The sequence below is a fragment of the Thermobia domestica genome, chromosome 4, assembly GCF_964235325.1.
Source record: "Thermobia domestica chromosome 4, izTheDome1.hap1.1, whole genome shotgun sequence".
NCBI classification, from domain to species: Eukaryota; Metazoa; Arthropoda; class Insecta; order Zygentoma; family Lepismatidae; genus Thermobia; species Thermobia domestica.
The window spans coordinates 209,037,273-209,064,428 of NC_137457.1; the positions used below are offsets into that span (position 1 = coordinate 209,037,273).

The following is a 27,156-nucleotide window of genomic DNA, read 5'->3' on the forward strand; positions in this document are numbered from 1 at the left end:
GATTTATATCATGTAGGCTTCTTTCATCAAGATAATATGAGGAATTTAGCCCGTGAAAAATTTATAAAGCTTGTGTCTGAAGGAAAAACTAACGGTTTAACTACCGATGACTTTAGCGTGTTCATGGGGAATTCTATAAACTTTCCAAGTACTAACACTAATTCTGTATCAGAACTTAACATGTATGGGAGTGGTGGAACGGCTGAATATTTTCGTATTTTTAATAATACAACCAAACATTATACTTATTTTGGACTTACAGGAAAGGAAGTTACAATTGAACGTATGCACACAAATGGAATTGATGATCGTGAAAAATATATTCAGTTGTTATTTGAATTTGTAAAGGAGAATGTGTTAAATGATGCCGACGATGATATGTATGTTGGTATAACAATAGAAAGTTCTGCTTCGACGATTAATAAACCAATATACATTTCGTGGCGTCAAAAGTCAGATTTAAGCTCCGACATTCTATTTTGTAGTATTGAAAATGTATTAAATAGTAATGAAAATTATTTATTTGGTGATAAAGTAAATTTCAGAATTCATATTGTTGATTCATGTAAAGGTAGGGGACGAACTATGGGTTCAGCAAAATATGTTGATCTTGTAACACACATCCAGCAATGTACTATTCCTATACAAAAGGATGTGTATTGTCTTACCAAAAGTATTATTCTTGGAATGGCTAGGGCTGATCATCGTTATAACTACTTACATACATTGAAAAACAATTCTGAACGTTTGTTAAATCAGGCAAAGGAATTCTGTGTCAATGCTAAAGTTGACATTGAAATCCAACATGGATGCACTATTGATGATGTAAAAAAGTTTCAAAATAAGCTAGTACCTCATTATCAAATTGTTGTTTACGAAAAGAATCGTTTAAGTCGAAACTACAATGTAATTTATCCTGGAATACATGGACCAAAGAAAATTTTTATTTTGTATATTGAAGGACATTATGAATTAATTACTAATATTACAACGCTATTAAACAAGAAAAGTTATTGTCAGTATTGTTTGGAAGGTTATCATCACACAGAAAATCATAAGTGTAACTTCAAATGCATAATGTGCGAAAAGTATCACAATGTTTGTAATAATAATATTAAACTCGAGTGCCCTGATTGTCGTAGATTGTTTTCTAGGGATGAATGCTTTGCCAATCATAAAACAGTATTTGTTTGCGGAAAGAGTTTATGCGAAACAAAGAAAATCTGTGTCCAATGCGGTGATATGGTTGACATGCGTTCACGTAAGTCTGAACATGAATACGGTGAACGTTATTGTAAAACATGTTATACATATGTAAACGATGACCATATTTGTTTTGTTCAAACGGCTATGGTGCAGTATGTAGATACCTTTTTGTATATCATCTTTGATGTAGAAACAATGTTGCTTCCTAAAAATGAACAGGGAGAACAAGAACATCACGTAAATTTCGTGAATTGTATTCATGCCTGCTACAAGTGTAAGGACATAAAGCTTGATGATACATGCTTTGTATGCGGAGATAAAAACGGATTCCGTTCGTTTGATTTCTACGACATTGATGGATTTGTTAATCATGTATTAATAACTCGACCAATATTTAAAAAAAATCATTGTATTTTCACATAATGGCAGTAATTATGATATGCAATTCTGTGCTAAAACTTTAATAATGAACCATCATTTTACACCTGAAGTAATAATGTCAGGGCAAAAAATTGTTGAAATGCGTTTGGGACAAAAGATTTACTTCCGTGACATGTATTTGTATATGGGAGTTAAATTATCAAAACTCCCGAACACATTAGGTCTTTCTGCAAATTTACGAAAGGGAGATTTCCCATACTTGTTTAATACATTAAACAACCAAAATTATGTAGGCAAAATTCCCGAGCTAAAGTATTTTGATCCTGATTCACGGAGCACCGAAGATCGAAACCAACTCATCGCCTGGTACGAAAAACGTGCTGCAAGTGGCGAGGAGTATGATCTCCAAAAGGAAATGATGGAATATTGTAGAAATGATGTCAAAATTTTAGCAGAGGCTGTCATTAAATTTTCAAACTTAATTGAGGACAAAACAAAAGGTATCCAATGTTTTATCGTCGCACCAACTATTGCTAGTTTAGCAATACTGACGTATCGTACCTTATATTTACCCAGAGAAATTATTCCAATTATTCACCCTATGGGTTCGACCATCGTGATCGTCAAAGCCTAAAGGCAATGTACTGGTTACGGTACTTAGAACGTACTACTGGTAATGAAATCCGTCATTCCGGAAATGGATTGGAAAAGCGATTTGGGAGGTATAAGGTCGATGGATTTGAAAGTAAAACAAATACATTTTACGAATTTCATGGGTATTACTATCACGGCTGCTTGAACTGTTATCCTACACTGCGACACGTATCCTCGAATTCCACCTCTAAGCAATGTACATCGCTACAAGATCGGTATGAAAAAACTACCACGAAAATTGCATTTCTTAAAAAATTAAATCTTAATGTCGTTGAAATGTGGGAATGCGAATGGGACCACCTGGTGAGAAACGACAAAAAATTACAAGAGTTTATTCAAACACAGTGTCATGATCTTGTCGATCACCTGGTACCTAAGGATAGTTTTCATGGTGGACGTACTGAATGTTTCAATGCATTGTACGAATGTACCAGCGAAGAGTTCGTGGCATATTATGATGTAACATCGTTATACCCATGGGTAATGGCACGTAAGCCATTGCCTATAGGTAAACCAAAAATATACAAGGGGCCAGATTTTCCACAAGTGGAAAGTATTCATGGATTAGTCAAATGCACCATCTTGCCTCCAAAAGACTTATATTTTCCAATTTTACCATATACGTGTAATGGACGCCTTTTGTTTGGGTTATGCCGTACGTGTATGGAATAAAGTATTAACAATTGCATGCACTGCGATTCCGAACGTGTCATCACTAGTACGTACTGTACCCCTGAACTTCATGTAGCTTTACAGCTCGGATACAAAATTCTGCAAATTATCGAAATTTGGGAATTCAAATTATCCGGATTGGAAAATAATCTGTTTTAAGATTATGTGAATTCCTTCCTAAAAATGAAACAGGAATCTTCAGGGTTTCCCAGCTCGTGTAAGACTAAAAATGACAAAGAAAATTATATTGCAGACTATTATGAACATGAATGCATTCAGTTAACGGAAAATAACATTCAATCGAACCCTGGTCTGAGGTATATTTCCAAAATATTCCTCAACTCGCTATATGGAAAATGGGGACAGCGAACAGATTTATCGCAATCTAATTGTTGATACTCCAGAAAAATTTTTGAGTTATCTATGGGCGCCACAATATGAGGTACAAACTGTATTACCCATTGGAGAGCAACATCTCATTGTAACGTATAAAAACATTGAAAACAAAAACAAACCATGGAAACTTTCAAATGTTGTCCTTGCAGAATTCATCACCTCGTGGGCACGTCTAAAACTTTACGAGTTGTTAACAGCTGTACATCCTGATCGTGTATTGTACTGCGACACTGATAGTATTATGTTTGTACAGCGACGTGATGACTTTCTTTAGGTTCCTACCTGGGTGAACTAACTAACGAAGTTCCCGAGGGATGGGAAATTAATGCATTTTTAGGATTAGGGCCAAAAAATTATGCGTATCGTTTAAAAGAAGTTGAAACGGGGAAAGTAGATTACGTATTTTAAAATTAGAGGACAGTAGAACGTTGAAGGAAAATTAATTGTGATTATTTTTTAAGACGTAACAAAATAGAGTTAAACAACCCAGGGAATATTGTAGGAAAGCTAGGTTTTGTCATCGTATCGAGGTCTGAAGCTAAAACACATCAAAAAGTTGAAAATAAAAGACGACGATTAAATCATGACAGTATTACTGACTATAGGACATTACCTTATGGTTATCAAAGTATTAAATGTGTTAAATGATTGGTATTGTGTATATATAAGTATATCAGTAAATATGTAAATAGTAAACTGTGTAAAGGTAACATTGTGTCGTAACATAGTCATAATATCCTCAGATATGTTCATAAGTTTTTCACAACACCCTTCAGTTTGTACTCCTACCTATATATATATATAATGTAAATATGGGAATAAGTTATTAAAGAATATTGTAAGTATCGTAAATATCTTATTTAAAGAATATTGCAAATATATAAATATATATATATATATATATATATATATATATGCCAATATTGGAAATAGAATATTGTAAACTATATAAATAGAATAAATCGTTACAATTTACGCTATTATGTTTTATTCTATAACTATATACAAACAAATATTGATATATTACGAAGTATGTGTATTCTATATAAGATAAAAGAAGAATACGTATGCTTCATATAAGGTTATTGATACGTATTTATAATATTTTATGTTCCTACAATAAATCATCCTAAGTTGGAAACCATGTTGACGTCATAATGTCTTCTACAAGATGAATCATCTTTATAAGTAAGTAAACGTATCAATATTTTTATTATAAGCCTTGACTTAAAAGATACACAAAAGCAAATGGATTAAACTACAGTGATATCCTTTATACTTAAAATACAACTAGGACATGCTTAACAAACACTTACACACGTAAAAATCACAATATATATCCCAACATTACATTCAAGGTAAAGTTAAAACACTTAAGAGTCATAATATATTAGCCTACAATACAAACGAAAAGTTGGAGGTTATGCATCCCATCACTACATTCAAGGCATGATTAAAACCTCTACATGCATAAAAAGTCATAATATATAAGTCTACAATACAACCCAAAAAGTGGAAATTATACAACCTTACATAAAATCAAAGAGGTTATGCAACCCATCATTACATTGAGGGCATGCTTAAAACACTTACATGCAAACGGAAGATGATATGCATGCAATATGGTACATATATTCCTGTCCATATATCAAAAACAATATGTATACATTCGTACCTTGACTAAACTATTCATATATACATATCTAATTTGTAATTCAACTGAGTTTCGTACACGAATATACCCTTACATCACCCCAAAGATGATACTCTATGCTAAAATTCCCTATCAGCTAGTGAAAACACCATATAAATACATGAAATACTTTTCTTAGAGTTGCGTCTGTTTCCTCCCACAATATCTGATACATTTATGTACAATATGTACTACTCTATACTATACATATCACAATATACCTCTAAAATAAACGTTAAACACGAAAAAATAATTCTTTCTAACCCTTTCATTACCAATTAATTAATTTTCATGAATAATTAATTCATTATCTAATTTTTAAAAAATAAACTAATTTATGCAAAAATGTGTTAAAGAAATCTTGTTTGAAGCCTTCCTGCTAAAGGAAAAAGGAAGACTCAACTCAGGTAAAGATTTTATTCTATCTGTAATGAATTCAAACTCAGGTAAAGAAGGGTCGATCTTCCCTAACCTCAGGTAGCAGGGTCATTATCAAGCTGGTTGACAATAAACAAGCCAATTTAAAAAAAGGTTCATTTACTCATGAAAGGACTCCCACTCCACCTCCAATCCTCTGGACCATCAACATTCATACCATCTGGCACTAATCCTTTTCTTTACATGCCGTCAAAGAATTCTATACACCTTCTCATCCCCCTCCAACCCATGTTTTTCTGTTGTCTCATATTGTATCCCCCCTACCTCTCACCACAGGCAGGTGTTTTCAAGTCAGCATAAGCGCATAGGTCTACTCCCACCCCCTCTTCCTGCTCCTTTCCCCCACTGGTTACCTGACCTTAGGACTCACCATTCTTTCACCATATGTCTCTCCTTCCTTTAACCATTTCCAATTAGTTTCTTGAATACAAACACCAGTTCTATTTAAGATTACCATAACCTTCACTTGGCATCCCCTCAAGCTCATTCAGCTATTCTTCACCACTTCAGGGAGGAATAAGAAAGGGAAGGAACAAGTTTCTTAGAGGCTTGGGAAGAACGGTAAGTAACCTTTGTATTCTTAACCATTTGTAGTTTCCATCAAGTGTTACCCACTTAGATATCAAAGTATATTATCAAAAATATTTTACAATAATTTTTTGTTGGATGGCAACACTGAAAATCACTATAAATATGGCAAAATGTAGGAAAAATCACCAAATATTGTATAAAATTATCATAAAATCACCATAAATTGTATAAAATCACCATAAATTGTACCAAAAAATAGCATAAAATTCGTACAATTTTAATAAACTAGTATAAAAACAGATAATTTAATTTTAGGGGGTTGGCAACGAATTACGGGGGGGAAGTACGGTCTATACTACTGTGTGCTCGTCCAGGGACGTCATTACTCAAACGTGACGGGCTAAATGGACTTAGATGCCGAAAGCCCGGAAATCTAAAATCATAAATCCTGTTACCAATTTTCCTTGTATATCCCTTTTGTATGTGAACTACATTTCTATATTTTTTTAAATCAAAATATTCAAAAATAACGAAGTTAAAGTGTATACCGCAAACCTCTGTAGAGTGCAAAATACACTTACAAGCCAATACAAAGTATCAGCTCAAGAGAAAATCGAGTATTTTAAAAGGAAGTGAATGTTCGTTCCTAACTCTCAGAATAAAGTACATCTTTGTGTAGAAAAGTAAAGAACTAATAAATTTTGTGAGTAATTTTTCAACATAAAGTTGTGAGTTTTTTAACAGATTAACTAATTCGCACCTAAAAATAGGACAAGAGTAATGTCAGAGAGAGTAGAGAGGATAGCTGGCAGTTGTCACTCTGTGCCGCCGCTGTTGACTTTTATAACATATTGAGCGCGGCTGCTTTAATGAAATTTTAAAAATATAACGTAAATTGTTGCTAGTAGCTAAAAGTATTACCATGCCTTATTTAAATCAGAAATAAAATAAGAAAGAAAGAAATGAAATGAAATGAAATCTTTGAGTTTTACGTCCCACGATTATGCCGGTTAGGCTAAAGGAGACGGTGATTATGAAAAATGAATGAAATGGTGGAATGAAGAAAGTGGGAGGAAACGGGAGAACCCCGAGAAAATCCACGCACACGGTGTTTGCCCAGCAAAAAGTTTACTTGGCGGGAGCAGGGGTTGAACCCAGGACCCCACACACCAGAAGTGAACGCTCTACCACTGAGCCACCGCGGCCCCTACAATAAGAAAGCATGAGCAGGCTAAGCTTGTAACGAAAATATAAGGCTAAGCTTGTCACAGATGATTAAGAGAGGGTAGCGGAGTATTTACCGAGAAAAAATCAGGAAATGGAAAATACGAAACTTGTGTCCATTAGTTTTATTTGTTATATTTGTGCGTCATTGCTTTTGCTTCTGTCAACTTCATCCTACTCTGTTTGTGTCAACTTTCAATTCTTGGGAAAGGGGATTTTATCCCCGGAACAGTTTTCCACAGAAAGCGAAAGAGCACGTACTCGTTTATTCCGTGTCCAATAATTCATACCTTCCAAATTTGAGTGAATTCAACCTGGATCACTAAGAACAAGGCCTTGTCAAAATTAGTAACAGTTGAAAGACTGTTGAAGACAGTACATCAGTTATTTGTTCGGCTGTGTACGGATGGAATGCCTCAATAACATTTCACGATCGCATTGGTCAGACAGAGTGAATTAAATGTTGTTCACTAGTTTCTCTCTTCGTTCAACTATTATAGTTGAATCTTGTTGTTATGAAATAGGTGCCATATGCGAGAAACTTGAAGAAAGTAAACAGCAAAAGTGAACAGAAAGGCAGTAATTGTTCTCAGTACAACGCAGGCTTACTACTAAACCAACTACCATATGATATTCAACTCAACTTACGTAGAATTCAGTTCTAATCTTTGAGCAGTATCTTTGCAAGCAATTTGACTTTTAAACATTTTGTTTCACATCTAAAAATCCAACATTTTATCCGTCATCTACACAACCCAATGCATTTTCATTCCATGACACATAAAATTCTTTTTTTCAAAAGATTACTTGAGAATCTTTCGTTTTTTGTGAACTAATTAATGATAACATAGCGATTGTTATTTAGCTACTCGTATTTAAGTCACAAAAATTGATTATATGGAAATAATTTAAGCATGTTACGCAATTTTGTTAAAAGAGCACTATACAAAAGTATACAAGGAATGTTTTCAAGATGTCTTTACCGATCACAGTAATTTAGAGAGGCCTTTCTGGTCCCAGTATACACCAAGATTTGTTGACAAAAATGTTTTCTTTTAAGATCTTACATAAAATGATCGACGAAGAGATTTAAATAGTTACATGTTCTCGATAACAAATCAGGGCCACGGTGGCTCAGTGATAGAGCGTTCACTTCTGATCTGTGGGTACTTTTTTTCATTCCCAGCTCGCTCCAAATTAACTTCATGGTGAACAAACACCGTGTGCATGGGTTCTCTCGGGGTTCTCCCATTTCTTTCCACTTTCTTCTGTCCACCATTTCCTTTATTTCTCATCATCACCGTCTCCTTTAACCTAGTCGGCATAACGTGGAAGTAAAACTAGATGTTCGAAAACTAATCAGTCTCATAAAAATCTCATTTCAACCAAGTTAGTCAATTTAACCATGTAGAATTGTGACAAGTTGTTAACTGATATGACTGATACTGCTGATAACTTGTCATCAGACATCAGTACAGTGGGCTATTATGGTCTTGAAATAAAGCAGAATGGTTACCATGAAAGAACACAGGAAACATTTGTGGAACTTTTCTTTATTTCTTGTGTTCTTTATACTAATTATGAAATCACTTTTATTATTTTAAATAATCAAACATTAACATTGTGCATAAGTGTGATTCAGATAGTATTACCTGACATTGTTGACACCCTTTGTCCATTGTAATGAATAAACAGACTCAATGGTAATTTTCTTCTGGTGCTGGTCTGGCCTTTCTATTATAATGTTCATATTTGAATGTATTACTGAAAATTTTATAAATAGCAAGAAAATTCATATAAGCATTATTTATAACAAGCAGTCATTTATGTTTGAGTTGCTTAATGAAGTTCTTATTTTCCTCTTTCTTTTCTAGGAACTTTGGATCCTGAGAAGAGTTCAGATCTGTTAATGATCTATTAATGTCTGAGAATATTTTTGGTTTGTGTTAATTTAAATGCATGTATTAGCTGTAAGCCGATCTTGCACTACACAGTGAGTTGAGAAAATATTTGGGTTTGAGGGATGAAACAAATGGAAAACACACTTTTATGTAATCTAGATATATGCATTCGCTTAACTCTTTATGAAATAAGGTTAAACAAATAAATTCAAATATTTTCAGTCATCATCACCCTCCTAACCAAATTAAAGGCATTGAATGTGCTCAAGCGAACTGTATCTGTTTTTCACAGTTATTTATTATTTAATTCTTCATCACAATTTCAGTTCTGTTCATCAGAGACAATAACAGATTAGTGTCGTTAAAATAAGGAAGGTGTTAAAAGGTTCACTGAGACGGCGTCGTGGTCACAAAGTTCAAAATAATTAGAGAAAATTTCATTTTGTAGTTACTTATTTATATTTTATTGCAACTTCTATTCTATTCAAAAGAAGTAAAAAAAAAAATCTACATAATAAAGTAACTTTCTTCAGGAATGTTTTCACCTGTACGTGAACTATCTTACAGAAACAGAGTGCCGCACCACCAGTTTTAAGGGGAATAATTATATAAAATTTTACATCTCCGCATATGTCGTTGCATTATAACTTCATCCTATGTAATTCGAAACGAAGAAAAGTAGAAAAATTTAAACTGCTAGATGTTAATTAGTGCTAAAGTAATAAACTCTATTAAACTTTAATTATTTCACAGCCACACACACACACAAATAAAAGTTCTGTGCACCGAACCACAGCGTGTGGATTCGATGTATTTTACACACAGAATCCAAATTTCGAAATCTCAACACGATCGATCATGTGATTTTTTTATGGGAGAAAAACCAGCGAATTTTGTTGCCTGAGACAGCACATAAGTTTATCGCCCAAAAAACAAAATTGACACGATTGATGATCCTGGGGTTTCGCAATTTAGATTCTGTGTACCAAAATACATCGAATCTATACCCTGGGGTACGCAGCACAGAGCGACCTTTTTTTTTTTTTTTGGTATGGCTGTGTTACGTATTCTCCCTATTTAAACCGCTAAAATTTTTTCGCCCTTAAAAAATTGAAACGGTCGATGATCCTGGGGTTTCAAAATGTCGATTCTGTGTACCAAAATACATCGAATCTATACCCTGGGGTACGCAGCACAGAACGTTTTTTGTATGGATGTGTTAGGTATTCTCCCTATTTAAAACTGCTAAATTTTTTCGCCATAAAAAATGAAATGTTCGATGATCCTATGGTTTCAAAATTTCGATTCTATGTAACAAAATACATCAAATCTATACCCTGGGGTACGCAGCACAGAACTCTTTTTGTGTGGATGTGTTACGAATTCTCCCTATCTAAAATGGCTAAATCTTTTCGCCATTAAAAATGAAACGCTCGATGATCCTGGCGTTTCAAAATATGGATTATGTGTAGAGACCGGATGTTTAGGCACTAAAAACCTGTAAAATAGGCAGGCAAATAGGCACTAAAAATTTTAAAAATAGGCAGTAAAATAGGCACTAAAATGTAACTCGAAATAATGAAGATAAATACTCAATACCATTAAAAAATAGGTTCAGGTCATAGATAATGTTCAAAGAATATAGAAACATACCTGTTTGTTAATATCTTATTTTATTGTACATATAGAAACGAAGCTTGTTATGTATTCATACATACTGGGTGAACCTAAAAGATCTGCACATACTTCGGAAGGTGATTCGTGATATCAAAAGAAGACCTGTTGCATGATGCATATCAAAAGAAGACAATAAGTCATGTTGCATGTTATGGAATTCCGCGTCGTGTACGAGTGACAGGGGTGCCATCTTAAAATTGAAAATCGAATCCTGACAATTGGAACGAGACATAAAAGTGTGCACATACTTCGGGAGGTGTTTCCTGACATTCAAGAGGACTTTTTGTCTTCTTTACATGTCACGAATCATCTGTCGAAGTATGTGTACGATTTTCGATTCCAAGTTGGCACCTCTGTCACTCGTACACGACGAGGAATTCGACTACATGCAACAGGACTTTTTGTCTTCTTTTCATGTCACAAATCACCTCACAGCGTATGTGCACACCTATCTGTTCCGTTCCAATTGTCAAGATTTGATTTTCGATTCCAAGTTAGCACCACTGTCACTCGTACACGACACAGAATTCGACAAAATACAAGAGGACTTTTTGTCTTCTTTTGATGTAATTAATCACCTCCCAAAGTTTATGCACATCTTTGTAGTTCACCCTGTATGGACATTGTAACGTAGCACGTGTTTGTATTTACAAACACTTATTATACGTATATATGCGTCTTTATTTATATTGTATAAATTATATATTTCCCCAATGAAGGCTTGTTTTAAAGAAAATGCATAAAATAGGCAACATTAGGCACTAAAGCAATTATTTAGGCAGTAAAGGTCGAAATAGGCAAAATAGGCAAAATAAAATTGGCTTAAATCGAAACTATAACCCCCCACATAAACTTTGAAACATTATTTTTGATCATATCTTTAATATTAAAGAATAGGCATTTTGCCTAACATCCGGTCTCTAATTATGTGTAACAAAATACATCGAATCTATACCCTGGGGTACGCAGAACAGAACGTTTTTTGTAAGGCTGTTTTACGTATCCTCACTATCTAAAACCGCTGAAGTTTTTCACACATACAAACATTGAAACGAACGATGATGGTGGGGTCTCGCCATTTGGATTCTGTGTAACAAATACATCGAATCTATACCCTGGGGTACGCAGCACTGAACGTTTTTTCTATGGCTGTGTTACGTATCTAAAACCGCTAAAGTTTTTCGCCCATAAAACACTGAAATCATTGATGATCCTGAGGTTTCAAAATTTGAATTATGTGTACCAAAATACATCGAATCTATACCCTGGGGTACGCAGCATAGAGCGTTTTTTATATAGCTGTGTTACGTTACCTATCTAAAACCGCTAAAGTTTTACGCACATAAAAAAGTGAAACAATCGATGGTCCTGTGCTTTCAAAATTTGGATTATGTGTAACAAAATACATCAAATTTATACAATGGGGTACGCAGCACAGAACGTTTTTTGTATGGATTGTTACGTATTCTCCTTATCTAAAACTGCTAAAGATTTTCGCACATAAAAAATTGACACGTTCGATGATCGGGGGTCTCGCAATTTGGATTCTGTATACCAATATACATCGAATCTATACCCTGGGGTACGCAGCACAGAGCGCTTTTGTATAGCTGTGTTACGTATCCTCCCTATCTAAAACAGCTAAAGTTTTTCGCCCATAAAAAGCTGAAACGATCGATGATCCTGGGGTTTCAAAATTTGGATTCTGCGTACCAAAATACATCGAATCTATACCCTGGGGTACGCAGCACAGAACGTCTTTTTCTTGTATGGCTGTGTTACGTATCCTCCCTATCTAAAACCGCTAATTTTTTCGCCCATATAAAAATTGACACAATCGATTAACCTGGGGTTTCGCAATTTGGATTCTGTGTACCGAAATACATCAAATCTCTACCCTGGGGTACGCAGCACAGAACGTTTTTTGTATGGCTCTGCCACGTATCGTCCCTATCTAAAGCCACTAAAGTTTTTCGCCCATAAAAAATTGACACGATCGATAATATTAGCGTTTCGAAATTTGGATTCTGTGTACCGAAATACATAGAATCTCTACCCTGGGGTACACAGCACACAACGTTTTTTGTATGGCTCTGTCACGTATCGTCCCTATCTAAAACCACTAAAGTTTTTCGCCCATAAAAAATTGACACGATCGATAATATTAGCGTTTCGAAATTTGGATTCTTTGTAACAACATACATCGAATCCATACCCTGGGGTCTGGTGCACAAATTTTCTTTTGTGTGTGTGGCTGCGTTATTAAAGGAATTGTTTTTATATTTGTAATTTATTGCATTATGGTATCGGTTCTATTGTAAGCCTAAGGCATTTCTTATAATGCAAATGGAAGTAGTTTTTATTTTCTAATCTTATATGTTATATTTTCTCATTTTCTATTTTATTTTATTATCTATGCTTTTTTCGTGATAAATGTCTACATCTACTATATCAATACCTCTTTTTATGTACTACCCCACTAATACCCCGAGGATATAACTAGTGAGGAATAAGCTAGTGATGGCTAATGTGTGTGTTGTAGCGTTAAGCAACGACCAAAGTATTTCAGGAAAATATATTATTAGCAGTAATACTAAAGAACAGAAAAAACTTTACTTTCCAAAACTCCCATATATTACTTTTTACTTCCCTAACTCTAAAATCCATTAATTCGTTTTAGAAAGTGCAAACAATCATTCCGAGAGCCTAACTTATATTTCGTTGCAGCGAACATACAACGACCAGATTTCTGCAGCGCGGTAATTGGAGCGAATGTTAAGTCTCGTTTCGCCTATCTCAAAAGTTAAAGGCTCGGGTCGTTGCACTGCTTCTGCAAAACGGTACGGTTTCCAGTGAACGAGAAGCTTTTCGCAATACATGAGATTTTTGAACTTTATTTCACAACCAATTAACAAATGGAATTTACTTTTATACATTCAAATTTTTAATCATGGGACTATGCTGAAGCAAACGAATATAATGATTTTTTTTTTTAAAAAAAAAGAGTGATTGCAAAATTACAAATTAAAAAAGAAAGTATTTATTTATTTCGACTTATTTTACATGTCGAGGTTAAGGCTGTATGAAGCCTCCTCTAACACCTAAACATGATACAAAATTGAAAAATCAAAAAATATAGTAAACAATAGCAAAAGAAAAAAGTAAGGGAGTAAAAAGAAACATACAAGAAACAGACGGTCACTTGAACACACACACACGCGCACACATAACACACACAAATATAATATAGTGCTACACGGAAGTACATACATGTTACAATATGTAATAAATGTTGAGTTTTATATCTTTGTGACAAGCTTCTCTATTGGCTCTTCTATCTCTGTGTCCATTCAATCCTGCTTCGATAACAATAAATTATAAACTGCTCTTCTGAAAGATGCTAGAGAGTTTGACTCACGTACCGAGGTTGGCAAAGTATTCCAATCACGACACGTTGAGATTACATATGATTTTGAGGAATAAGTTGATCTATGAATAGGAATTGAGAGCTGGCTATTAAAACGTGATCTTGTGTCCCTCTCATGGAAATCGCTTAAAAAATTAAGGTGTTTTAGAAGATAGGAAGGTTCTCTAAAAGTAAGTGTTTTATACAGCAGTAACAACGAGTGCAATTTTCGCCGTTGCTGCATCTTCAGCCAATCCAGCTTTTTAAAGAATGGCGTTACATGATCGGAGAATTTTAAGTTAAAAATAAAACGTACACAAGCATTTTGTACTCGCTGCAAACGCTTTCGTAAATGTATATCAGCGTCAGTTAAGGCGGTGTCACAGTACTCCAAATGTGGTACCACTAGGGTTTGAACAAGAGTTTTTTTCAACTGTGGTAGTAAAAAGTTTTTTAATTTGCTGAGAGAATGAATAATTCCAAAAGCCTTCTTGCATGATGCGTTAATTTGATCGGACCAAGTTAAATATTTGTCAAGTATGACGCCAAGATTTTTCACAGAGGAAGAGAAAGGAATATCTACGCCTTCTAAAGTTATATTGGGAGCAAGTGAAGCATCTATTAACGTCGTTGCACGTTTGGAAGTAATTAAAATTGACTTTGATTTGACTGGATTTAGAATCAAACAATTATTTGCTGACCATTTAACCAAATTACTCAAGTCTTCGTTCATCTTTGTTATACAAGTATCTATGTGCCTTGGTGAAGAAGATAGATACAGTTGAACATCGTCCACATACATGTGATGCTTACAGTGTTTTAGAGATTGTGGTAAGTCATTAACATACAGGCAGAAAAGAAGAGGCCCTAAAACACTACCTTGAGGAACCCCACAAGGGAGGTAACGCTGACCAGAAACTAAGTTGGCAACCACCACATACTGTTTTCGGTCGCATAAATAATTTTGGACCCACTTGGCAGCTGAAGTAGAGAAACTAAATTTTTGTACAAGTTTCTGTAGCAAAATGTCGTGGTTTACTGACTGGAATGCTTTGCTATAATCCAGTAAGGTAAGTATGGTATCTCTCTCTTGTCCAAAGCCGAACGTATATCATCAGTAATACTAGAGCAGAAAGTAAATGAAAATATACAAGCATTTCCAAGTTAATTCTTAGCTTATAACAAAATGATGGCTTCTTGTAAAGAAATTTGTGTCCCAAATATTAACAAGTCAATATATACTGGTATAATTCCCCCTTTGTGTTTAGTATTTTAGTACATACATATTTATCTTATAAAATACATGAACTTTATACTCCTGATAACTTTCTACATAAAATTCTATGGGAAACGCTACATTGAATTTGGGACTAGTTAGCAATGCTCAGAGGCGCAGCCACGAGGGATCCACCGGGTCCGAACCTCCCAAGAATTTCGAAACTCGACTAACATTTGTAGACCTGCTTAACGAATTATACTTGTTTAACATAGAAATGTTTGATATATTTTACGCCAATAGGTGTAATATTCTATTTTACGCCCTATCATGTACTATTTCTTCTCATAAAAATAATCGTTCTATCAGTTTTGAAATATAGGTGGCAGTAATTAAGAATTACTTATCACCTTTTCGGGTGCAAGAAAGGCAGGTTCGATTTTACATAGACGTATTGGACCTCCTCAAATACTTTGGACCCCTCCCAGCAAACATTTCTGGGCTTAGAACTGGTCAACTGTTTGTTTTGACGTTCTTTGACTTTTGGCTTCTGTTACATGCTGATCCTACATCTTGAGCGTTTCAAAGTTTACTTTGCAGAACGTATGACATAGATAAGCATTGGTTCGCCTCATTTAGAAGTAGGGCTAATTTGTATTCATCGTGCATTGCTTACAACCAAGTTGGATGATTTGGAATATAGTTTTTCTTTCATGCATATGTGTATGTTGGTGTATATGTGACATTCACGATTCATATACTTTTTTGTATAAGCTATTTTTGTAATTGGCTGGTTTGGTTTTTCTTTATTGGATTTACTTACATTGTGTATGCTCTAATTCTGTAACTAACCTACAAATTCTGAATGAATTCTATACTATGATTTCTGTAAATAACTTACAAAAATGCAATTTGCCCAGCCCTTCACTGAAGAAAAACTTGCAATTAAGTCTTAGACAAAAAAAAAAAAAAAGCAAAGAGCAATTCAGGAGAGTGTTCAGAAAAAGATCCAGTTTAAATCCACAGGACATCTTATGGCAGCAATGTTGTTTGCGCTAGATATATTTCCACAAGTTTTTCAAGTTTTCCTGGATAAACTGTGAATAAAGTGTGTTCAATTTACATTTTTTATAAAATTAATCTCTGTCACTAACTGTCTTCAGTCTACGCTGCAGAGGAATTTGAATTACTGTCAAGGAGTAAGTTTGCTAGAATGAATTGCTGGAAATAATCTAGAAAAATTTAGGAAATCTACAAAGCTTCTGATATTAATATTAACTGTACCTATGACGTCAGCAAAAAGGAGAAACGCGTTTTTCCACATCGAAAATAATTGACACTTTCAAGGAATTAAATGTCCCAAGAAGGTTATCAGCGTTGGTTATACTTTCCATCAAAAGATACCCAACAATAAGAATACCAGAGTTCAACCACCATGTATTAGGCAGATTTGCACCAATCAAAGAAAGGAGAGTGGACTTAATAATAATTCGACTAATCGGGTAAAATGTTCTGAATTATTTTTATTTTCAAAAACAGACTTTTATTTAATTTCACATGTCACATAGCATTTGCACCTAAAGTTATACTGATTAGTCAATGAGTATAGTATATACCTCCTGTCTTTGATCGTTCGTCTGCAAAATCAGAAACAGCAATCCACAAGTCGCCACTGGAAGAAGCAGTGTTAGCAGCTGGTACATGCGATCTGATTGAGAAAGAAACCAATTGATCCTATACATTTGAATGTGCCATCAAATGACTGGGATTCAGCTAAATTATTAGCAAGTGAAAATTTGCTGAATTCACTAATTTCTACAATGTATATAGGATTAATGTATAGATAATATGATTGAAATTACCATTATATTTGTCCTTTATTAAAGACAAACGTTCAAATCTATAAATAAAGCAAGGATTAATTCTTTTGTAGATCTTTATTTGATGACGAGTCATCAAAAATAACACAATTTCTTGGGATTGTACTATTCATTTTCTACAATTTGATGAAAAACCGGAGCCTATAGTGAAAAAAAAGCAGGTTAAATTGTGAATATTCACGTTTATTGCTAAAAATGCATTGTTCATGTATAGTTTGTTTAAGGAAATATTGCTTCAAGAACGTCCATAAATAGGCATTTTGCGCCTCTTTTAAGTCCATCTGTTCATGATGTAAAATATGAATAAAAATATGAAAGAAAATAATTGGTGTTATTATGAAATTTGTTGACACCTAGCTCCAAACTAAAATGACTTCCCAAATGTTTGTTAAAAATTCATATGAGTAGATAATCTTATTGACTTGCATACAGGCGAAGTGCAAAGGGTACCGTACGGTTCCCAAGCAGCATAGGAACGTGAAAGTTGCAACACTAAGGAGGCCGTAATATGATATAGCAATATAGTTGCATTGTGTGAAGCTAATGACGCTGAAACTAAATTAATTCTGAGAAGGTTCATCGTGTTACTTTCCTATGCACTTTAGCTATTAGAGGACAGTTAATCAATGATGAGCACGGATTTACTATTGGAATCTCCATCATGAATTCCTAGTGCAATGATATGTAATGCGAGCGCCAGGGATGCAAATGACCACTCGCCCGGGGCGAGTAGTTCATCAATGCGGGCAAGTATTTAATATCATACCGAAGGTAAGTAAACGATCTCTATTGTGGAATGTGGGCTAGTAACGTTTTTCTTGGAGTAGTAAAATTTTGTTGCTTATTTGCATTCCTGGACTAAACCTATTACAAAACGGATCCCAGTGCAGCCGATACCCCAGTTACGCAGAATAAGAACATGCCAAGCTATGTTCGCCCAGTTCCATGTCTCAAGCAACAATTTACCATTCTATTCACAAAATATAACCTCTCAAGGCTTTTGATAATGCTAATGTGCATGCGCTGAAATTAAATCCCTTCATATAACGAAAAACTATTAGAAAACTGTACAAATATCACCTAATGGGAGATTGCTTCAACTTTGAAGTCACTGTGGACAAAGCGTAGATATAACTTGTCCGATTATGGAAAGGTAGACGCAATTACCTATACAAATATCGATACAAAACATTGAGCAATTAAGTTACTCTATGCGTCGAAAATTGTCATGGTTGTGGCTAGAAGTTATTACAAGGGAAATTGTCGTTAGGATATGTGAATAACTATCTGAAAATTAATGCTGCGTATAAACCAGAACATGTTCTGAAGCATATTAGTAGAATGTGTGTAACTTAGTCTAACTTCTTTTCTCCTGTGACCATGAAGCCATAGACTGGAGCCAGAAGTGTTTCCTGGGCCAAGCTATTTTTGGTATGGACATATTTTTCGATGGGGCTAATTCTTGAGATGGGTGCATAATGTCACCTTTCAAATTTTGAAAATTAAAAAAATAAAATAACTCGGGGAAGAGAACAGAAAAAAAAACAGTGTAAGTAACTGCTCCATTTCGTTCCCTTGGATGCATAAAAGAAAGTTGACAAACATTTTTTTTTTTTTTTTTAATTTCGGAAGTTTCAGTTCTAATTTATCCTCTGTGACGGAAGTTTACCTCGATAGACCATCCTATCGGAGCGTATATGGGTCCATTCTCTTTCAAAGATATAGGCATCTTGATGTATAGCTCTCAAATTTTATCAGGTGAATTATTCCATTCCTCCAAACTTGGGAACTGGCAAAAAAAAAAAAGTTTGACAAATATTTTATAGGACTGGGGTACATATCTGTATAAATTTTGAGTGATCCATTTTATTCCCTTTGATTGGAAAAAGAACCAAAAGCGATATTTTGGGAGGAATACATTATATGATTCAGCCATTTATTTGGCACGGTATTATACATTATGGTAGATTAAATATTAGTTTTCTGGATAAAACTAGATGTATATACTTTGATTAATTTAGGTTTTCCATGTTTTCCCTATAAATTGATAAAAATAATATTCAATAATATATATATATTCGGAAATAACAGTAGGACATTATGATCCATTCATTATGAGACTATATCATAACTTGTGTATATTTATTGTTAGACCCTTGAAATGTAAAACTATTTGTATATTTTATGGTCTATGATTGTCATATTGACAAACTTAGTATTCATGAGTCAGATATCACATGATTCATCTTAATCGTATTATAGTTTTGAATGTATAGATCGTTGGATTATATGAAACTAAGGTGTCAACTGATTGAAAGTGCTTCCTCCTAAATTTAAGATAAAAAGATTGATGTTAACTGGTTCAAGATAATTTCGAAACCAATTTAATTTCTTGGACGACCATACTAAGGTAAGTTTTCCCAAATTTTAGTATGCATTATCAACACGTTTTAATGTTGTCTCAAGTACTTTCTATCGTTGTGTATAAAATAATATTGTTAACGGTAGCATGAGTGATATTAATAAATAGGCAATTGAAAATTATGGGCTACATACTACCTAGTACCCCTTCTAAAAACTTGGTGAATTTGATCTGAAACCATCTTATATAAAATTTAATATCTCAATCTTAAAAATGTGACTTAGCTTCTTGGATTTTTTTAAGTTAGCTCACTTCAAAATTTTAGGATAGCTATTTCAAAAATGTAACCTAGATAGTGTTCACTGTTGTCGTCTTGAAAACATAATATTTCATAACATTATACTTCTATATAGAAACTGACGTAAACCAAATAATTAAACATACTGACGCAAGTTGGCCCGATTTTATCCCTAACGCCCATGGTCCTAACCACAACGTCAATGGCGTAGAGTTACATATGACAACTCCTCAAAATTTTGGCAGGAGTACTTTAGCTCAAAACACAAATTCTGTGGGAATATAAAGGATCAGCAATTATGTCTTATAAGTTACCAAATTTAAAAATTCGATGTGATAGTATGGGGCGGGTATATAAATGTTCAAGTTTATGTCATTCATTTTGTTCCCTTGTATAGGTGCAAAATTGCCAAAAATTCAATTAGGGAGGATTTTGGCCTATTTTACCCTCTTTGAAGAAGTTTTATCGTTTTCTATGGTTAGAATATAGAGTTGAGTACAGGGATCTATTCTCCTTCATAAAACATGGGTACATTGGTGTTTCTCTCTTAATTTTTTCAAGAGGAACATTGGCCTAACACTTAAATTTGGGAATTGTGAAACAATAAAATTTACTAAATGTTCTCTAGGATTCGAATATATACATTTGTAAGTTTGACTAGTTCTGCTTGTCCCTTTCAATAGGAAATAATTACCAAATATTTTTAATTTGGAGGTTTTTGACCTATTATATGATTTTTGATCAGACATTTTTGTATGATTGTATGGATAGTCGGGTGCCAATTCTCTTTAATAGGAAATGAACATATTGATGTTCCGTTTTTAGAACTTGGATAAGAATCATAGAACCCCTTAAATTTAAGAGCTTTAAAAAAAATAACAGTAAATTTCTCTAGAAATCGAATACATACTCTGTAAATTTATATGATCCTACTTGTTCCCTTCTATGGGTAAAAATTGTCAAAGATATAAGTATTGTATCATGATTGGTTATTGACATAATGTATCTTTTTTGCTGAAGCTTTATCTCATACATTTTTATATAGAAAGTGCTGAAGTCCAGTGTCTTAATTAAGACTTAAGGATCATGGAGTAAACCTCTTAAATGTTGTAAGATTAAGTAGGAACACTAGGATCATCAATTGAATTTTGTAATTGTCAAAAAAAAAAAAAAAAAGTTAGTTATTGTTCTTACTGCACCTTTATAAATGTGGCTGGTTATTCAATTAAAGAGCTTCAAAATGATTAAAGTAATGAAAATGACGTTTAGACAACAGTATAGTAAGCAACTAATTTACCCACAAACATGTTCAACAATATCATACGTAATGCAGTGTTGACAACTGAGCACAAAATGAAGATTTGTTAAATGGCTCGGAACACAAATTATAACATGTATAAAATTTTGCTATGGGTATGGTTCTATAAGTATGGTCTAAGTATGTTTCTACACATAATTAGATTTTATACAGCTCACAGATGACGAGAAGAACCCTAAAACAGGGGTAGCGGGGAAAGGTCAATGACACGGTCAAGTCCATTTTCGGTTTTTGAGGTGTGGTCTATACTTAGTTGTCGTCTGCTACTCCGGGTAGTTATCTGTGTGCTTTCCGTGGTGTCATTTGAAACCCCCGTGCGAAAAGTGGGCGAGCCCATACCTACGTCACACTACTTCTGCTAAGGTTCTTCTCGTCATCTGTAAGCTATACATGTTATAATTTGTTTTCCGTGCCATTTAACAAATTTTCATTTTGTGCTCAGTTGGTAACACTGCATTATATATGATGTTATTGGACATGTTTGTGAGTACAATAGTTGCTTACTATACTGTTGTGTAAATGTCATTTTGATTACTTTAATCATTTTGAAGCTCTTTCTGTGTCAGTATATCTTTTGCATTGCTATCTTCACATGATTCTAGATCCTTCTTTCCTCTGAATCTCCTGTATTTTTGGGTGTCGGCCAATAAAACTTCGGATTTCTCACTTTTCTTCACTCCTCTATCGATGGCACATTGTTTGATTGGGCAATGCTACTATCAATATAAGATGTTTCCTTGTGAGAAACGGTTTTGAAAATTGAAATCGATTTTGAGAACAGAAAACCGAAAATTGTTTTTTTTTTTTTTTTTAATTCAACTATTTCTAAAATGAATTGAGACAGCACTTAACACCTTCCACCAGTGACTAATAGAATGTACGTAGAACCTTGGTACTATCCTATGATGAAAAGTTCTATTGTGCTAGGGCAAAGCGCTAGGAATTTTCGTGAAAATTTAGAACCCAACTCTCAAATTGGCATTCGTCTTAAGCCAACAAGGTCAGAAAAGTTATTTAGTTTTGAATGAGATTCGAATATATCAAAGATTTTTATTTCTTAGAAAATAAGGCTCCACAGTAGAAATGAAAATGAAATGGACTGAAATCTTTGAGTTTTACGTCCCACGGTTATGCCGGTTAGGCTAAAGGAGACGGTGATGAGCAATGAATGAAATGGTGGAATGAAGGAAGTGGGAGGAAACGGGAGAACCCCGAGGAAACCCACGCTCACGGTGTTTGTCCATCACAAAGTTCACTTGGCGTGGGCTGGGATCGAACCCGGGACCCCAAGCACCAGAGGTGAACGCTCTACCACTGAGCCACCGCGGCCCCACAATAGAATTGAACTCATAGATTCATCTGCATCTACTAATGAACAGAATTTAATGAAAAGATATTGTAATGTCCCATATGTGTTGTGTATAAACAATTCTACACGCCAGTGTTTACAAACACCACTACATTGTTTAGCAAGAGGATTCCACACACCAGATAGATCTACTATCACCTGCAGATGACTGGCTTCTGGCCCCTCCCACGGAGCAGACGATAACGACGGAGCAGCAGCAGCGCCACAGCCGCCCAAGGAACCCTATAAATTGGCTGGACGACGGCAATTCTGCACCAGTTTTCTGGTGTTTCTCCTACTGTTTGTCACGGAACATTAGGAGTAACCTAAACCAAGGCCTCTAGTCTGCTACGGGACTACGCCTATCCTATCTCCTGGCTTAGCCTGCTACGGGGCTTTATATGGGAATCCTAACCTCAGCCGCATAACCTGCTACGGGGCTCTGTAGAGATCATGTCTACCACCTTACGGTCAAAGACTATCTGTAACTAACCTTGCAAACTTGGAGAGATTATCTGTACAGTATTTTGTAAAAATATGTTTCATAGTGGAAATCTTATAAGTGGGAGTAGATTCCGGCCGCTCATTTTATTAACGCTCTACCTATGCCTTTATGGGATGAAGTTTTACAATATTGAGTGATATTCAGAACCTACAGCTACTCATCTTCTTTAAAGTACAGAATCCTTCTTGGAACAGTAGTCGATGTGATTAATACACATACAGGCTTGCACTTCTAACGAAGGTTTAAATAGCAATTAAAAAATATAGATTATATTTCATGTAATATTACCTGCAACTCTATCCATCACGACTCTGGAACTCACTAAAGAAATAATAAACACTTCTGATCAGAGTATATACACTTGTTTATTAAAAACTAAATTACAGTGTAACGGTTTCGACAACTTAACGTTGTCTTCATCAGACACTAACTGAAAGAGATATCTTAGAGCGTAGATATTTATACTAAAAGTTAAAGTTCTTGTGTGCATGGGAAGCCCCTTGGGTCGTACTTCCCCGGGCGTCATCTTTCGGTCAGCTGCCCTGACTTAATTACCCTCCCACCTGTGTTTATCTTTTACAGGCACACCTGTTGTTTATACTTGACCAATTGCCTTAAAACTTTCCCTCTGATGCCTATTAGATATAAATAACAGACTATACTACATACACCTGATTATAAATACAGCAATATAAATATATATATAGACATAAAAAAATAAACTATAAAATATAACAATATATAAAACTCTACATAACTATATACAATATTAAACTATATATAATCTATATATATAAAAGAGAACGTACAAATCCTTTGTTCCCTCATCACGCTAATACGGCTGAACCAATTTCTTTCATTTTTGGGGGATTATTAGGATTTGGACCCTAGATGGTTTTTATCATATCACTTTAATTTTTAATTACCAGTGTCTTGAGATAATTGACCATTCAAGTGTCCATTTCATCATAGGTAAAAATAAACGTATTTATATGCAACCCGCATGACCGTGTCACTCGGCGGGTTAACATAAATGACAGGCGATATGTTAACATTAATGCAATCTACTATGGTTTTTTATCTAAGTAACAAAGTTTATTGCGTTCCGGGGTGACCGCAGCGAAGCGGGGCGGGTTAACATAAATGAGAGGCGATATAATGTTAACATTTACTGCAATCTACTATGGTTTTTATCATATCACTTGAAAGCGAAAAAGTAAAAATTATCTAAGTAACAAAGTTTATTGCGTTCCGGGGTGACCGCAGCGAAGCGGGGTGAACGCTGCTAGTATTAAATATATGAACATAAATTACATATAAATACGTTCAATCTTGTTTTTTCACTTCAATTTGTTCCAATAATTTATCCCATAGTTCATGTATTAACAGTCCACTTGTCCAGTTCATTAATTTGTCACTTTTCTCTTTCTTTATCCTTCGTGCTTCCTTCCATTTCCTTATCATTGGTATATTCTCCCTTTCTAGCCCCTTTACACCTTCCCAATCTATATCATGCCCCGTTTCTTAACATGTTTATATATGGCATTATTTTCTCTCGTACGCCCGGGGAAGTACGACCCAGGTGGCTTCCCATGCACACAAGGACTTTCACTTTTAGTATAAATATCTACGCTCTAAGATATCTCTTTCAGTTAGTGTCTGATGAAAACAACGTTAAGTTGTCGAAACCGTTACACTATAATTTAATTTTTAATAAACAAGTGTATATACTCTGGTCTGAAGTGTTTATTATTTCTGTAGTATTACCCTTTGGTACGTCTTCAACTTCAGAGACTTTTTAAAGATGAGTAATCATTTTTGTTTAATATATTGAAATAAAATCTTTAAGATTACTTACATACATTGCAGAGATACACTTTCACTTTGATACTTGAGTTAATTGAAATTTCATTACAATGAATGTTTCAAATATCGCTATCAATTAATATGGCTCAGTTATGGCTAATCAATTAACATATACCTGTTACTATATAACTACCCGCATGTGTTACAAAGGAAATACTTGTATGCGCACATCACACTACTATCATAACATTTAGCTTAAGGAAAAGATTAACAAGCAGTCTTAGAGAATAACCTCATATGTTATGTTTTTGAATGTCACATGTTTTTAAAAACTCATTTTTTAAAATTTTCTGCATTTCACATACTCTCTCCTTGTAGTTGAAATGTTTCCGTAGTAATTGCGAAACGAATGTTTCGTTCACCTTAACTTAAACTTTATGTCAATTCCCACTTCATTCCACTGGAAAATAAAGAAACGCATTCCGTGTTTTAGTTTGTACATACAACAGTTAATTTTATCCACTGTAAGACTATATCTTGTACAGTATAATTTTCAATAGCACAATGCAAAGAAGGATGAAGAATTATTTCATACTAAGTCATAATTACCTACTTATAATCACCTTCCAATGAAATGATTCTTTAACACGTGAAGTATGAAATATGAATTGAGTAAAGTTTTACACCATAATGGAATATTATTCTCATGAGTCATAATTGCGATATGTTCTTCCTCCAGTGATTATAAATCCATCTTCACACACACACACACACACACACACATATATATATATATATATATATATATATATATATATATATATATATATATATATATATATATATAAAGATATTGGAAAACTGATATTCTGCTGCAAACGTTTGAAACAGTGAAGGTTTTGTTCTTCTTTTAAAACAGTACAAAAATATTTATGGATAACCACAAAGCATTTCCCAAGAAACACTCATGGATCTATTGTTCACTTTTAAATAATAATAGTAAAGTACCAAAATCCTTGTCAATGTTTATACCTACAATCAATGAGTAACAATGGTATGAATTGTAATAGTTAACTGTGATATAAGTATGTTGAAAGTCAAGTGAATGTTGACCAGGAAAAGCCCAATAAACCTAAACATTTTTGTAGATTAACAATTACTTTATAGTTGAAATACTTCAGATAATTTCCACTGATATTTTATTGCGCTTTGAAATACTTTAGAAATGGGAAACATTTCCTTTTGCTCATGCGTTGATTATAACTAGTCAACATTTGCGACTGAATTATTACTTGCTATCCTGCGCTGAAAACAATGACGTTCATGTTTGTAGGTTCTCTGTTGGTTCAGGGGGAACTTTTCGCACCTTTCAGTAGGGAAATGGCTTAGGGAAAATTGCGATGCAAGTTTTTCAAGTGTCTATGATGTTTGCTAATAGCAACAAGAATTGAAAAAAATAACAGAAGTTAAGATTTCTTTGAAAGTAAACTATTTGTTTGTTTGTTTATAATCAATTATTTGAATGTATTCAAATAAATAAGAACAAGGTTATAGCATACTAACTTGCAAGATTAATCAACAAGATCTAGCTCCCATACTGAACTATTATTCAGTAGTGAAGTCATGAATTGAATTCAGTAAACCACTTAAATATATAACTATTGTTACTTTTCTACCACTTAAATGTGTAACCAGTAGTAACTAAATTAGTGTCTATGAACATACGTACTCATCCAAGTTTTGTAGTTATTTTTTTTAGATTTTTGTGTAAGCTACACATACAAGCACACGAAGGCTGTTGTGACAGATTTTTTTATTGAAATGGGCATATTTTGTAGCCTCAGCTAATACACTAATTAATATCCTCGTGTTTTCTCAGTCATCAACCGATTTGACGAAACGAATTTTATTCACACTTAAAAATAGTCCATAATAAAAGATACGGTGATTTGATGGGTTATAAGTTGTGGTCGAAGTGAAAACTTTAGATCGACTAAAATGCTTTGAACACATGAGTCAACATTTAAATCAACAATTAAACAGATATGATAAAAAAAATGATAACTGCATGTACCGGCTACTTTTTCACTCTTTTCTAGATTCCTTTTTTGCTTCTTTCTAAATTCAATATCATAATGAGAACAATAGACTCTAATTATTCTATTGGTACATAGTTAATTCAGATATAGTATTAAGGTATGTGTTTTTAATTAATTAATTATCATTACTTCAAATTGTGTAAGT

The 27,156-nt window shown here is 34.1% G+C and overlaps 1 protein-coding gene across 5 annotated transcripts in view; it reads right to left on the bottom strand.

Annotated features, from left to right (window-relative positions):
• The window catches only part of LOC145683845 (uncharacterized), a 445,184-nt gene that overhangs the window by 294,639 nt on the left and 123,389 nt on the right, over positions 1-27,156 (bottom strand). For 2 of the 5 annotated variants that reach the window (XM_081755442.1, XM_081755441.1), the window contains exon 1: positions 25,536-25,659. The exons of 1 other annotated variant lie outside the window; for it this stretch is intronic. In XM_081755442.1, coding sequence (XP_081611568.1) covers positions 25,536-25,627 — 92 coding nt within the window. In that variant the 5' untranslated portion in view covers positions 25,628-25,659. Of the gene's footprint in view, positions 1-25,521; positions 25,660-27,156 lie in introns of those variants that run through there. 2 more of the 5 variants (XM_081755444.1, XM_081755443.1) reach the window with 2 other exon arrangements.